The sequence below is a fragment of the Alosa pseudoharengus genome, unplaced genomic scaffold (assembly GCF_046254945.1).
Source record: "Alosa pseudoharengus isolate Yale_2024_CS ecotype anadromous, Long Island Sound unplaced genomic scaffold, YU_APseudo_1.1 YU_APseudo_1.1_scf_9, whole genome shotgun sequence".
Classification (NCBI taxonomy): domain Eukaryota; kingdom Metazoa; phylum Chordata; class Actinopteri; order Clupeiformes; family Clupeidae; genus Alosa; species Alosa pseudoharengus.
Window position 1 is genome coordinate 373,169 of NW_027468881.1, and position 12,334 is coordinate 385,502.

The 12,334-nt window shown below is 35.4% G+C and overlaps 1 protein-coding gene across 5 annotated transcripts in view; it reads right to left on the reverse strand.

The window, feature by feature from the left end:
* Positions 1–12,334, reverse strand: part of mib2 (MIB E3 ubiquitin protein ligase 2) — a 266,147-nt gene that overhangs the window by 124,958 nt on the left and 128,855 nt on the right. For all 5 annotated transcript variants that reach the window (XM_076276716.1, XM_076276717.1, XM_076276715.1 and 2 more), the window contains one exon: positions 10,671–10,819. In XM_076276716.1, coding sequence (XP_076132831.1) covers positions 10,671–10,819 — 149 coding nt within the window. The remainder of the gene's footprint in view (positions 1–10,670; positions 10,820–12,334) is intronic.

The window sequence follows — 12,334 nt, forward strand, 5'->3', positions numbered from 1 at the left end:
TGATAACTATGCTAATTAACATGCTAACATGCTAATTATGTTAACCATGTGACTTAGCTAACTTCGCTTATCATTTTTAATAGTAATGCTAACTAGCATGCTAACATGCTAGCATGCTAACATGCTAACCATGTGACTTAGCTAACTTAGCTAATCATTTTTAGCAGTTTTGCTAAAAAATGCTAACTAGCATGCTAACATGCTAGCATGCTAACTATGCTAACCATATGACTTAGCTAACTTAGCTAATCATTTTTAGCAGTTTTGCAAAAAATGCTAACTAGCATGCTAACATGTTAGCATGCTAACTATGCTAACCATGTGACTTAGCTAACTTAGCTAATCATTTTTAGCAGTTTTGTAAAAAATGCTAACTAGCATGCTAACATGCTAGCATGCTAACTATGCTAACCATGTGACTTAGCTAACTTAGCTAATCATTTTTAGCAGTTTTGTAAAAAATGCTAACTAGCATGCTAACATGTTAGCATGCTAACTATGCTAACCATGTGACTTAGCTAACTTAGCTAATCATTTTTAGCAGTTTTGTAAAAAATGCTAACTAGCATGCTAACATGCTAGCATGCTAACATGCTAGCATGCTAACTATGCTAACCATGCTAACTAGCTACAGTGGGTAGGAGTCATAGTTGATGACAAGTAACAGTTACAATGGCTGAACAGTTAAAAAGTTCAGTAGTTTAAAGGGTTAAATTGTTTAACAGTGAAATATTGTAGTGAGGACTTTTATTTTGAAACAGTTTTTGGCAGAGGAAGCAGTTGAACAGGATGTGTAGTCTTAATAGGGCCAGTTTGTATGCTTAAAGCCTGAGACTGGCAGTTGAAACAGGTGGCCCGAACACCTGCCATAGGATTCTAATTGCTTAACGGCCGTATTGTGATGTCATAATCATAATGTTAAGTCAATGGGGAAATTTTGATTAGTTTTTAATTAATAGTTTAAAAAGTATAAAAGTTACAAAGTTGAAAAATACAAAGCTCACATGTCCTAATTAAGACCTACGTAACATAGTTTGAATGAAGTTTCTACGTTAAACGGTTGAAGCTGCATTAAGTGCGTTAGAAGAAGAATAATAATAACTAGAAAAGCATTTCCTGAAGGAAATACAGTGCATGAAAATGCAAAAAATATGATGTAAAATATCATACAGAGTAAAAACAAACTATATTGGTTGCTAGGTAGATGAGGTTTAATATAGTTGGAGTGACTGAACAGTTAAATAGGTGGATAGTTTATATGGTTAAATGATTTGCTTGGTACATAAGGTTTAATATAGTTGGAATGATAGAACGGTTAAATAGGTGGATAATACTTAACTTAGTTAACTTAGCTAATGTTTTCATTTTTAGTAGTTATGCTAACTAGCATGTTAGCAATGCTAACATGCTAACTATGTTAACCATGTTACTTAGCTAACTTAGCTAATCATTTTTAGTAGTTTTCCTAAAAATGCTAACTAGCATGCTAACATGTTAGCATGCTAACTATGCTAACCATGTGACTTAGCTAACTTAGCTAATCATTTTTAACAGTTTTGCTAAAAATGCTAACTAGCATGCTAACTAGCATGCTAACATGCTAGCATGCTAACTATGCTAACCATGTGACTTAGCTAACTTAGCTAATCATTTTTAGCAGTTTTATAAAAAATGCTAACTAGCATGCTAACATGTTAGCATGCTAACTATGCTAACCATGTGACTTAGCTAACCTAGCTAATCATTTTTAGCAGTTTTGCTAAAAAATGCTAACTAGCATGCTAACATGTTAGCATGCTAACTATGCTAACCATGTGACTTAGCTAACTTAGCTAATCATTTTTAACAGTTTTGCTAAAAATGCTAACTAGCATGCTAACTAGCATGCTAACATGCTAGCATGCTAACTATGCTAACCAAGTTACTTAGCTATCTTAGCTAACTAGCTACAGTGGGTAGGAGTCATAGTTGATGACAAGTAACAGTTACAATGGCTGAACAGATAAAAGTTCAGTAGTTTAAAGGGTTAAATTGTTTAACAGTGAAATATTGTAGTGAGGACTTTTATTTTGAAACAGTTTTTGGCAGAGGAAGCAGTTGAACAGGATGTGTAGTCTTAATAGGGCCAGTTTGTATGCTTAAAGCCTGAGACTGGCAGTTGAAACAGGTGGCCCGAACACCTGCCATAGGATTCTAATTGCTTAACGGCCGTATTGTGATGTCATAATCATAATGTTAAGTCAATGGGGAAATTTTGATTAGTTTTTAATTAATAGTTTAAAAAGTATAAAAGTTACAAAGTTGAAAAATACAAAGCTCACATGTCCTAATTAAGACCTACGTAACATAGTTTGAATGAAGTTTCTACGTTAAACGGTTGAAGCTGCATTAAGTGCGTTAGAAGAAGAATAATAATAATAATAATAACTAGAAAAGCATTTCCTGAAGGAAATACAGTGCATGAAAATGCAAAAATATGATGAGTTCATATGGTTAAATTATTTGCTTGGTAGATAAGGTTTACTATAGTTGGAATGACTGAACAGTTAAATAGGTTGATAATTGAAATGGTTAAATTATTTAGGCAGATAGTTGACGATAACTAACAGTTGGAATGGCTCCAATGTTTGCTAGTAGTTATGCTAACTATGTTAAAGATAATAATGGTAACCAAGTAACTATGCTAACTAGCATGCTAACAATATTAAAATGTTAACTATGCTAACCATATGACTTAGCTAACCTAGCTAATAATTTTTATTAGTTATGATAACTATGCTAATTAACATGCTAACATGCTAATTATGTTAACCATGTGACTTAGCTAACTTCGCTTATCATTTTTAATAGTAATGCTAACTAGCATGCTAACATGCTAGCATGCTAACATGCTAACCATGTGACTTAGCTAACTTAGCTAATCATTTTTAGCAGTTTTGCTAAAAAATGCTAACTAACATGCTAACATGCTAGCATGCTAACTATGCTAACCATATGACTTAGCTAACTTAGCTAATCATTTTTAGCAGTTTTGCAAAAAATGCTAACTAGCATGCTAACATGTTAGCATGCTAACTATGCTAACCATGTGACTTAGCTAACTTAGCTAATCGTTTTTAACAGTTTTGCTAAAAATGCTAACTAGCATGCTAACTAGCATGCTAACATGCTAACTATGCTAACCAAGTTACTTAGCTATCTTAGCTAACTAGCTACAGTGGGTAGGAGTCATAGTTGATGACAAGTAACAGTTACAATGGCTGAACAGATAAAAGTTCAGTAGTTTAAAGGGTTAAATTGTTTAACAGTGAAATATTGTAGTGAGGACTTTTATTTTGAAACAGTTTTTGGCAGAGGAAGCAGTTGGACAGGATGTGTAGTCTTAATAGGGCCAGTTTGTATGCTTAAAGCCTGAGACTGGCAGTTGATGCAGCTGGCCCGAACACCTGCCATAGGATTCTAATTGCTTAACGGCTCTATTGTGATGTCATCAGCCCATGTTAAGTCTATGGGGAAATTTTGAACAGTTTTTAATTAATAGTTTAAAAAGTATAAAAGTTACAAAGCTGAAAAATACAAAGCACCCATGTCCTAAGTAAGACCTACGTAACATAGTTTGAATGAAGTTTCTACGTTAAGCGGTTGAAGCTGCATTAATTGCGTTAGAAGAAGAAGAATAAGAAGCCTAGGAAGAACAGTACAGTGCATTTTCATGCACTGTAACTAGAAAAGCATTTCCTGAAGGAAATACAGTGCATGAAAATGCAAAAAATATATACTATATAAACTATATTGGTTGCTAGGTAGATGAGGTTTAATATAGTTGGAATGACTGAACAGTTAAATAGGTGGATAGTTTATACAGTTAAATGATTTGCTTGGTAGATAAGGTTTAATATAGTTGGAATGATTGAACGGTTAAATAGGTGGATAATACTTAACTTAGTTAACTTAGCTTTTGGTAAAATATATATGGTAAAAAAAATATTGGTAAAATATGTCTTGTCTCCACCGTGGGATAGTGAGAAACGTAATTTCGATCTCTTTGTATGTCTGGAACATGTGAAGAAATTGACAATAAAGCTGACTTTGACTTTGACTTTGACTTTGACTTAGCTAATGTTTTCATTTTTAGTAGTTATGCTAACTAGCATGTTAGCAATGCTAGCATGCTAACTATGCTAACCATGTGACTTAGCTAACTTAGCTAATCATTTTTAGCAGTTTTGTAAAAAATGCTAACTAGCATGCTAACATGCTAGCATGCTAACTATGCTAACCATGTGACTTAGCTAACTTAGCTAATCATTTTTAGCAGTTTTGCTAAAAATGCTAACTAGCATGCTAACATGTTAGCATGCTAACTATGCTAACCATGTGACTTAGCTAACTTAGCTAATCATTTTTAGCAGTTTTGCTAAAAATGCTAACTAGCATGCTAACATGCTAGCATGCTAACTATGCTAACCATGTGACTTAGCTAACTTAGCTAATGGTTTTTAGCAGTTTTGCTAAAAATGCTAACTAGCATGCTAACATGCTAGCATGCTAACTATGTTAACCAAGTTACTTAGCTAACTTAGCTAACTAGCTACAGTGGGTAGGAGTCATAGTTGATGACAAGTAACAGTTACAATGGCTGAACAGTTAAAAAGTTCAGTAGTTTAAAGGCTTAAATTGTTTAACAGTGAAATATTGTAGTGAGGACTTTTATTTTGAAACAGTTTTTGGCAGAGGAAGCAGTTGAACAGGATGTGTAGTCTTAATAGGGCCAGTTTGTATGCTTAAAGCCTGAAAGTGGCAGTTGATCCAGGTGGCCCGAACACCTGCCACAGGATTCTAATTGCTGTGATGTCATAAAGGGCAATGTTAAGTCAATGGGGAAATTTTGATAGTTTTTAATTAATAGTTTAAAAAGTATAAAAGTTACAAAGATGAAAAATACATAGCACTCTTATCCCAAGTAAGACCTACGTAACAAAGTTTGAATGAAGTTTCTACGTTAAACGGTTGAAGCTGCATTAAATGCGTTAGAAGAAGAAGAAGAATAAGAAGAAGCCTAGGAAGAACAGTACAGTGCATTTTCATGCACTGTAATAATAATAAAATGCCTTGGAATAACAGTACAGTGCATTTTCATGCACTGTAATAAAATGCCTTGGAATAACAGTACAGTGCATTTTCATGCACTGTAATAATAATAAAATGCCTTGGAATAACAGTACAGTGCATTTTCATGCACTGTAATAATAATAAAATGCCTTGGAATAACAGTACAGTGCATTTTCATGCACTGTAACTAGAAAAGCATTTCCTGAAGGAAATACAGTGCATGAAAATGCAAAAAATATGATGTAAAATATCATACAGAGTAAAAACAAACTATATTGGTTGCTAGGTAGACGAGGTTTAATATAGTTGGAATGACTGAACAGTTAAATAGGTGGATAGTTTATATAGTTAAATGATTTGCTTGGTAGATAAGGTTTAATATAGTTGGAATGATTGAACGGTTAAATAGATGGATAATTTAAATGGTTAAATTATTTAGGTAGATAATTGACGATAACTGACAGTTGGAATGGCTCTAATGTTTGCTAGCAGTTATGCTAACTATATTATCAAAGATAATGTTAACCAAGTTACTTAACTTAGTTAACTTAGCTAATGTTTTCATATTTAGTAGTTATGCTAACTAACATGCTAACTATGTTACTTAGCTAATCATTTTTAGCAGTTTTGTTAAAAATGCTGACTAGCATGCTAACATGCTAACTATGTTAACCATGTTACTTATGTAACTTAGCTAATCATTTTTAGTAGTTTTGCTAAAAATGCTAACTAGCATGCTAACACGCTAGCATGCTAACTATGCTAACCACATTACTTAGCTAACTTAGCTAATCGTTTTTAACAGTTTTGTTAAAAATGCTAACTAGCATGCTAACTTGCTAGCATGTTAACTATGCTAACCATGTTACTTAGCTAACTTAGCTAATCATTTTTAACAGTTTTGCTAACTATGCTAACTAGCATGCTAACATGCTAGCATGCTAACTATGCTAGCATGCTAACTATGCTAACCACGTTACTTAGTTAACTTAGCTAATTATTTTTAGCAGTTTTGCTAAAAATGCTAATTAGCATGCTAACATGCTAGCATGTTAACTATGCTAACCATGTTACTTAGGTAACTTAGCTAATCATTTTTAACAGTTTTGCTAACTATGCTAACTAGCATGCTAACATGCTAGCATGCTAATATGCTAACCACGTTACTTAGTTAACTTAGCTAATTATTTTTAGCAGTTTTGCTAAAAATGCTAACTAGCATGCTAACACGCTAGCATGCTAACTATGCTAACCATGCTAACTAGCTACAGTGGGTAGGAGTCATAGTTGATGACAAGTAACAGTTACAATGGCTGAACAGTTAAAAAGTTCAGTAGTTTAAAGGGTTAAATTGTTTAACAGTGAAATATTGTAGTGAGGACTTTTATTTTGAAACAGTTTCTGGCAGAGGAAGCAGTTGAACAGGATGTGTAGTCTTAATAGGGCCAGTTTGTATGCTTAAAGCCTGAGACTGGCAGTTGAAACAGGTGGCCCGAACACCTGCCATAGGATTCTAATTGCTTAACGGCTCTATTGTGATGTCATCAGCCCATGTTAAGTCTATGGGGAAATTTTGATTAGTTTTTAATTAATAGTTTAAAAAGTATAAAAGTTACAAAGATGAAAAATACATAGCACCCATGTCCTAAGTAAGACCTACGTAACATAGTTTGAATGAAGTTTCTACGTTAAACGGTTGAAGCTGCATTAAGTGCGTTAGAAGAAGAAGAATAACTAGAAAAGCATTTCCTGAAGGAAATACAGTGCATGAAAATGCAAAAAATATGATGTAAAATATCATACAGAGTAAAAACAAACTATATTGGTTGCTAAGTAGATGAGGTTTAATATAGTTGGAATGACTGAACAGTTCAATAGGTGGATAGTTTAAATGGTTAAATTATTTAGGTAGATAGTTGACGATAACTGACAGTTGGAATGGCTCTAATGTTTGCTAGTAGTTATGCTAACTATGTTAACAAAGATAATAATGTTAACCAAGTTACTATGCTAACTAGCATGCTAATATACTAGCATGCTAACTATGTTAATCATGTTACTTAGCTAACTTAGCTAATCATTTTTAACAGTTTTGCTAAAAATGCTAACTAGCATGCTAACATGCTAGTATGCTAACTATGCTAACCATGTGACTTAGCTAACTTAGCTAATCATTTTTAGCAGTTTTGCAAAAAATGCTAACTAGCATGCTAGCATGCTAACTATGCTAACCATGTGACTTAGCTAACTTAGCTAATCATTTTTAGCAGTTTTGCAAAAAATGCTAACTAGCATGCTAACATGCTAGCATGCTAACTATGCTAACCATGTGACTTAGCTAACTTAGCTAATCATTTTTAGCAGTTTTGCAAAAAATGCTAACTAGCATGCTAACATGCTAGCATGCTAACTATGCTAACCATATGACTTAGCTAACTTAGCTAATCATTTTTAGCAGTTTTGCAAAAAATGCTAACTAGCATGCTAACATGCTAGCATGCTAACTATGCTAACCATGTGACTTAGCTAACTTAGCTAATCATTTTTAGCAGTTTTGCAAAAAATGCTAACTAGCATGTTAGCATGCTAGCATGCTAACTATGCTAACCATGTGACTTAGCTAACTTAGCTAATCATTTTTAGCAGTTTTGCAAAAAATGCTAACTAGCATGTTAACATGCTAGCATGCTAACATGCTAGCATGCTAACTATGTTAACCATGCTAACTAGCTACAGTGGGTAGGAGTCATAGTTGATGACAAGTAACAGTTACAATGGCTGAACAGTTAAAAAGTTCAGTAGTTTAAAGGGTTAAATTGTTTAACAGTGAAATATTGTAGTGAGGACTTTTATTTTGAAACAGTTTTTGGCAGAGGAAGCAGTTGAACAGGATGTGTAGTCTTAATAGGGCCAGTTTGTATGCTTAAAGCCTGAAAGTGGCAGTTGATCCAGGTGGCCCGAACACCTGCCACAGGATTCTAATTGCTGTGATGTCATAAAGGGCAATGTTAAGTCAATGGGGAAATTTTGATAGTTTTTAATTAATAGTTTAAAAAGTATAAAAGTTACAAAGATGAAAAATACATAGCACTCTTATCCCAAGTAAGACCTACGTAACAAAGTTTGAATGAAGTTTCTACGTTAAACGGTTGAAGCTGCATTAAATGCGTTAGAAGAAGAAGAAGAATAAGAAGAAGCCTAGGAAGAACAGTACAGTGCATTTTCATGCACTGTAATAAAATGCCTTGGAATAACAGTACAGTGCATTTTCATGCACTGTAATAAAATGCCTTGGAATAACAGTACAGTGCATTTTCATGCACTGTAATAAGAAGAAGAAGCCTAGGAAGAACAGTAGAGTGCATTTTCATGCACTCTAATAAGAAGAAGAAGAAGAAGAAGAAGAAGAAGAAGCCTAGGAAGAACAGTACAGTGCATTTTCATGCACTGTAATAAGAAGAAGTTGTTGCCTAGGAAGAACAGTACAGTGCATTTTCATGCACTGTAATAAGAAGACTTGGAAGAACAATATAGTGCATTTTCATGCACTATAATAATAATAATAAGAAGAAGAAGCCTAGGAAGAACAGTACAGTGCATTTTCATGCACTGTAATAAGAATAAGAAGAAGAAGCCTAGGAAGAACAGTAGAGTGCATTTTCATGCACTCTAATAAGAATAAGAAGAATCATAAGAATAAGAAGCCTAGGAAGAACAGTACAGTGCATTTTCATGCACTGTAATAAGAAGATGACTTGGAAGAACAGTACAGTGCATTTTCATGCACTGTAATAAGAAGCCTAGGAAGAACAGTACAGTGCATTTTCATGCACTGTAATTAAGAAGAACAGCGATAATAGTCCATTGCATTTACATGCAATGCAATAAATACTTCTCAAAACAGCAACAATTATGGGTGCTATTGTTTTGGGATGTTTCCCTCATGCAAGCATCATACATTGGTAGAAAATGGAGAAAATAAATACATGTTTTTTAATGAAGTTTAATTTGAATGCCTGAATGTAAGGATTCAGGAAACACAATACCAGCTTTTTTGGCGAGTAGATAGGCGTAAATCACTGATCTGTTGATCTTTAACAGATAGAAAGAAGGCTACAATAGCTTTTGGCCATGTTATATTCAAATTTGACTATACAATACTCAGTGCCATACAGTGTATTATACAGTCTCTGCTCTGTTTCTATGGAAGTTCCAAAAATCAACGTTCTATTAAGTGTCGTTAAACAATTAAATAGCATTCAACAGGTTGAAGCGGAGCTTTGATACCAACGTTATCGATTAGTTTCAGTTTCTCTCGCGCAGATGCCTGCATTGAATGAACGCTCATACCACCACTTTATTGTATGGCTGCATGTTTAATGACATCGATACCAGAAACGTTTGTTTTCTTTTTTTGTCGGTCCGCGGTATCTTGATCTGCGCAGCAAATTATCAGACGAAGCATCGGGCCTAATTTCACTCCACGACTCCGCGGACCAGCAGTCTCCACGTTGCGGACCCACATCAAAACAAAACTATTTCCTGATTGGTTGAGAAATCCTATTTTCTGATTGGCCGATAGGTTAGTAACTGAACAGCAGCTCTCTGAGCTGAATGAGCGCACAGACAGCAACGTTTGTAAACGTTTGTGTGACACGTTTGTAAAATATAGCCCTTAGAAATTTCTGTGCGGGCAAGTTAATAATTTCTCGGAGTGAGAAATGCCATGTGTGGCGTGTGAGCGTGTGAAGTCATTGAAATGCGTGTGTCTCACGCTCAATGCATGAGACTTGAGAGGTCTGCACTGTATATTCACTGTGTACTGAGTGTGTTTCACTAATTCACGGATTGGGATAAATGCAGAGACCAAATTTCCCTCACGGGATCAAAAGAGTATATATACTTATACTTATAGCCTAGCCGATAATAAGACTATCAAATTAATTAAACAAGAAAACTGCATGTCTTTCTTTCCTCCGATTGGAAGTTAATGAAATTACTGTGCAAAGTGGAAAGGGAAAAAAGTGTGAGATTTCGCCAAATTTGGTTTTACTCATTTTGAGTAGACCTAAACTGTTCGCCAAAGGCCATCATCTCTGGCCCCAGCTTGATAAAAAATGTAGGCTCTGATTTAGCCTAGCCTAGTATGACTTCAACGAGGTGATCTTTAGTATCGTTCTGTGAGGTTCCCAACCTTTTTCATTACACGGTCATATTTCTGATTGACTGGTAGCAGGGACGTTGATAGTATTTTGTGAGTGGTGATGCTAATCATATTACCAGGGTTTCGGGGTGTCTCCCCCGGGAAGTTTGTAAACATACAACCTATTGCCCTCACAGATATGTATGTTACCCATGTCAAGGGCACCGATAGACCCCCTCCATGAAAGATGTTGGCTTCTGGATCTCAGGCTGCAAACAGCTTGAATCAATGATTTGGGATAACTCAAAATAACAAAATATGCTATCATATTCCTTTTGCTAACATTTATCACTTTCATTTGCAGCAGTGAACATTAATAACCCCTGCGGAGGATAACCATTGATGATATATTTACCCAAAGGCTGTGTAATGTAGAGCAGCATCTCCATCATCATCTTTCAGCTCAATGTCACTGTTGGCCTGCAGCAGGACCTTCACCACCTCTATGTGTCCCTGATGGGCAGCCACCTGCAGTGCTGTCTTTCCCTGGTTCTGTATATCAACCTTCAGACACAATTATTCCAACATCAGAGATGTTTTCCATCATTCGAAATGTAAGAAAAGTAAGCAATGCACATAAACTGACAATATAGTACAGAAACATGCATGAACCATTTTGGCTGTCCTAAATGTTAATAAAAACAGAATGTGATCATTTTCAAATCACGTTAACCCATATTTATGTTTATGGTTCTTAGCAGACACTTTTGTCCAAAGTGACTTACAATGACATCAATAAACATCACATTAAAATTAACAGTTTAGTAAAGTCATATGGCCTAAATTTCAAAAATACCAATTATTATAATTAGGGCTGTCAAAATGAATGTGCTAATCACCGCAATTCATTTTAAAATACATAACGCTTTAAAAAAAACATTACGCAATGAACACATTTTGTTTACCTACTTCCTTTGTGAGGGGCTGACGTAGTGGAAGCTGTAAAACCTGCAGCCGCCAGCCTCTCTGTCTCTCTCGTTAAATGCCCAAACTTTTAAGGATGTAAGCATGTAAAAGACGATTTGGAATGACATCACTTCCTTATTGCTAATTGGATCACACATTTGAATTAGATGGACAGTGCTGCTGTAAACTAACCTGACTCTCGCCAGATGAATTTCGCCTAGCTCCAGTCACATCCATCTGGGATCGCTTCCGTTAGGAGTGATTTCGGCACCAGATTCTATGGTAGAGCCAATCAGGATGCAGGGCGGGAGTTTCATAGATGTGACGTAGCGGAGAAGCGACTGTGAGACTGTTTTGATTCAGACAACGGCTCGCATCGAGGAAGCAAGCGTCATCAGCGCCACGGTTTGGCTTTGATGTGAGTGGTTGAAGTAGCACGTCAATGACGGACAAGTGGCTTATCCAATCATATGCAAGGATTTTTGATAAGGCCCAGCCTTCTGAAACACCTCTCCAATGGAGCGATCCCAGATGTATGAGTGGAGCTAGGTGGAACGAAATTCATCTAGCGAGAGTCAGGTTAGCTGTAAACCATAGGTGAAAACAAGTGCTGTTCTGCACCATTCCTGGTTTAGATTGACCCACTTAAATGCAAACAGGGGAGAATCTCTCTCCCTCTCTCTCACCCAGACGCCCCCCCCCCCCCCCACACACACACACACAGCACCACCACTACCACCAAACACACATTCTCTGTCCTTCTCTCTCCATCTCTCCTTCTTTATCCATCTAATACTTTTTGTTGTTGATACCATACACAAATGGTTCTTTACTGGCCCAAGTTTTCTCTTTGAAAGTTCATAGTTCTGTGTGTAGTTTATGATGCTATTTAACAGTTGTGTCACAAATACACACCCTTTGTGGTATTTCATTAATTTGGTGATTTATTGTGTATTTAAAATGCCCTTTAAGAAGCTTTAGTCTTTAGGGGGTAACATTTTTGTTTAATCACAATTATTTCACGATTAAATAAAAAATATTAGATGAATTAAATATGATATTATTTTTTTTTTTTTATCGTTTGACAGCCCTAGTTATAATAGACTAATTACA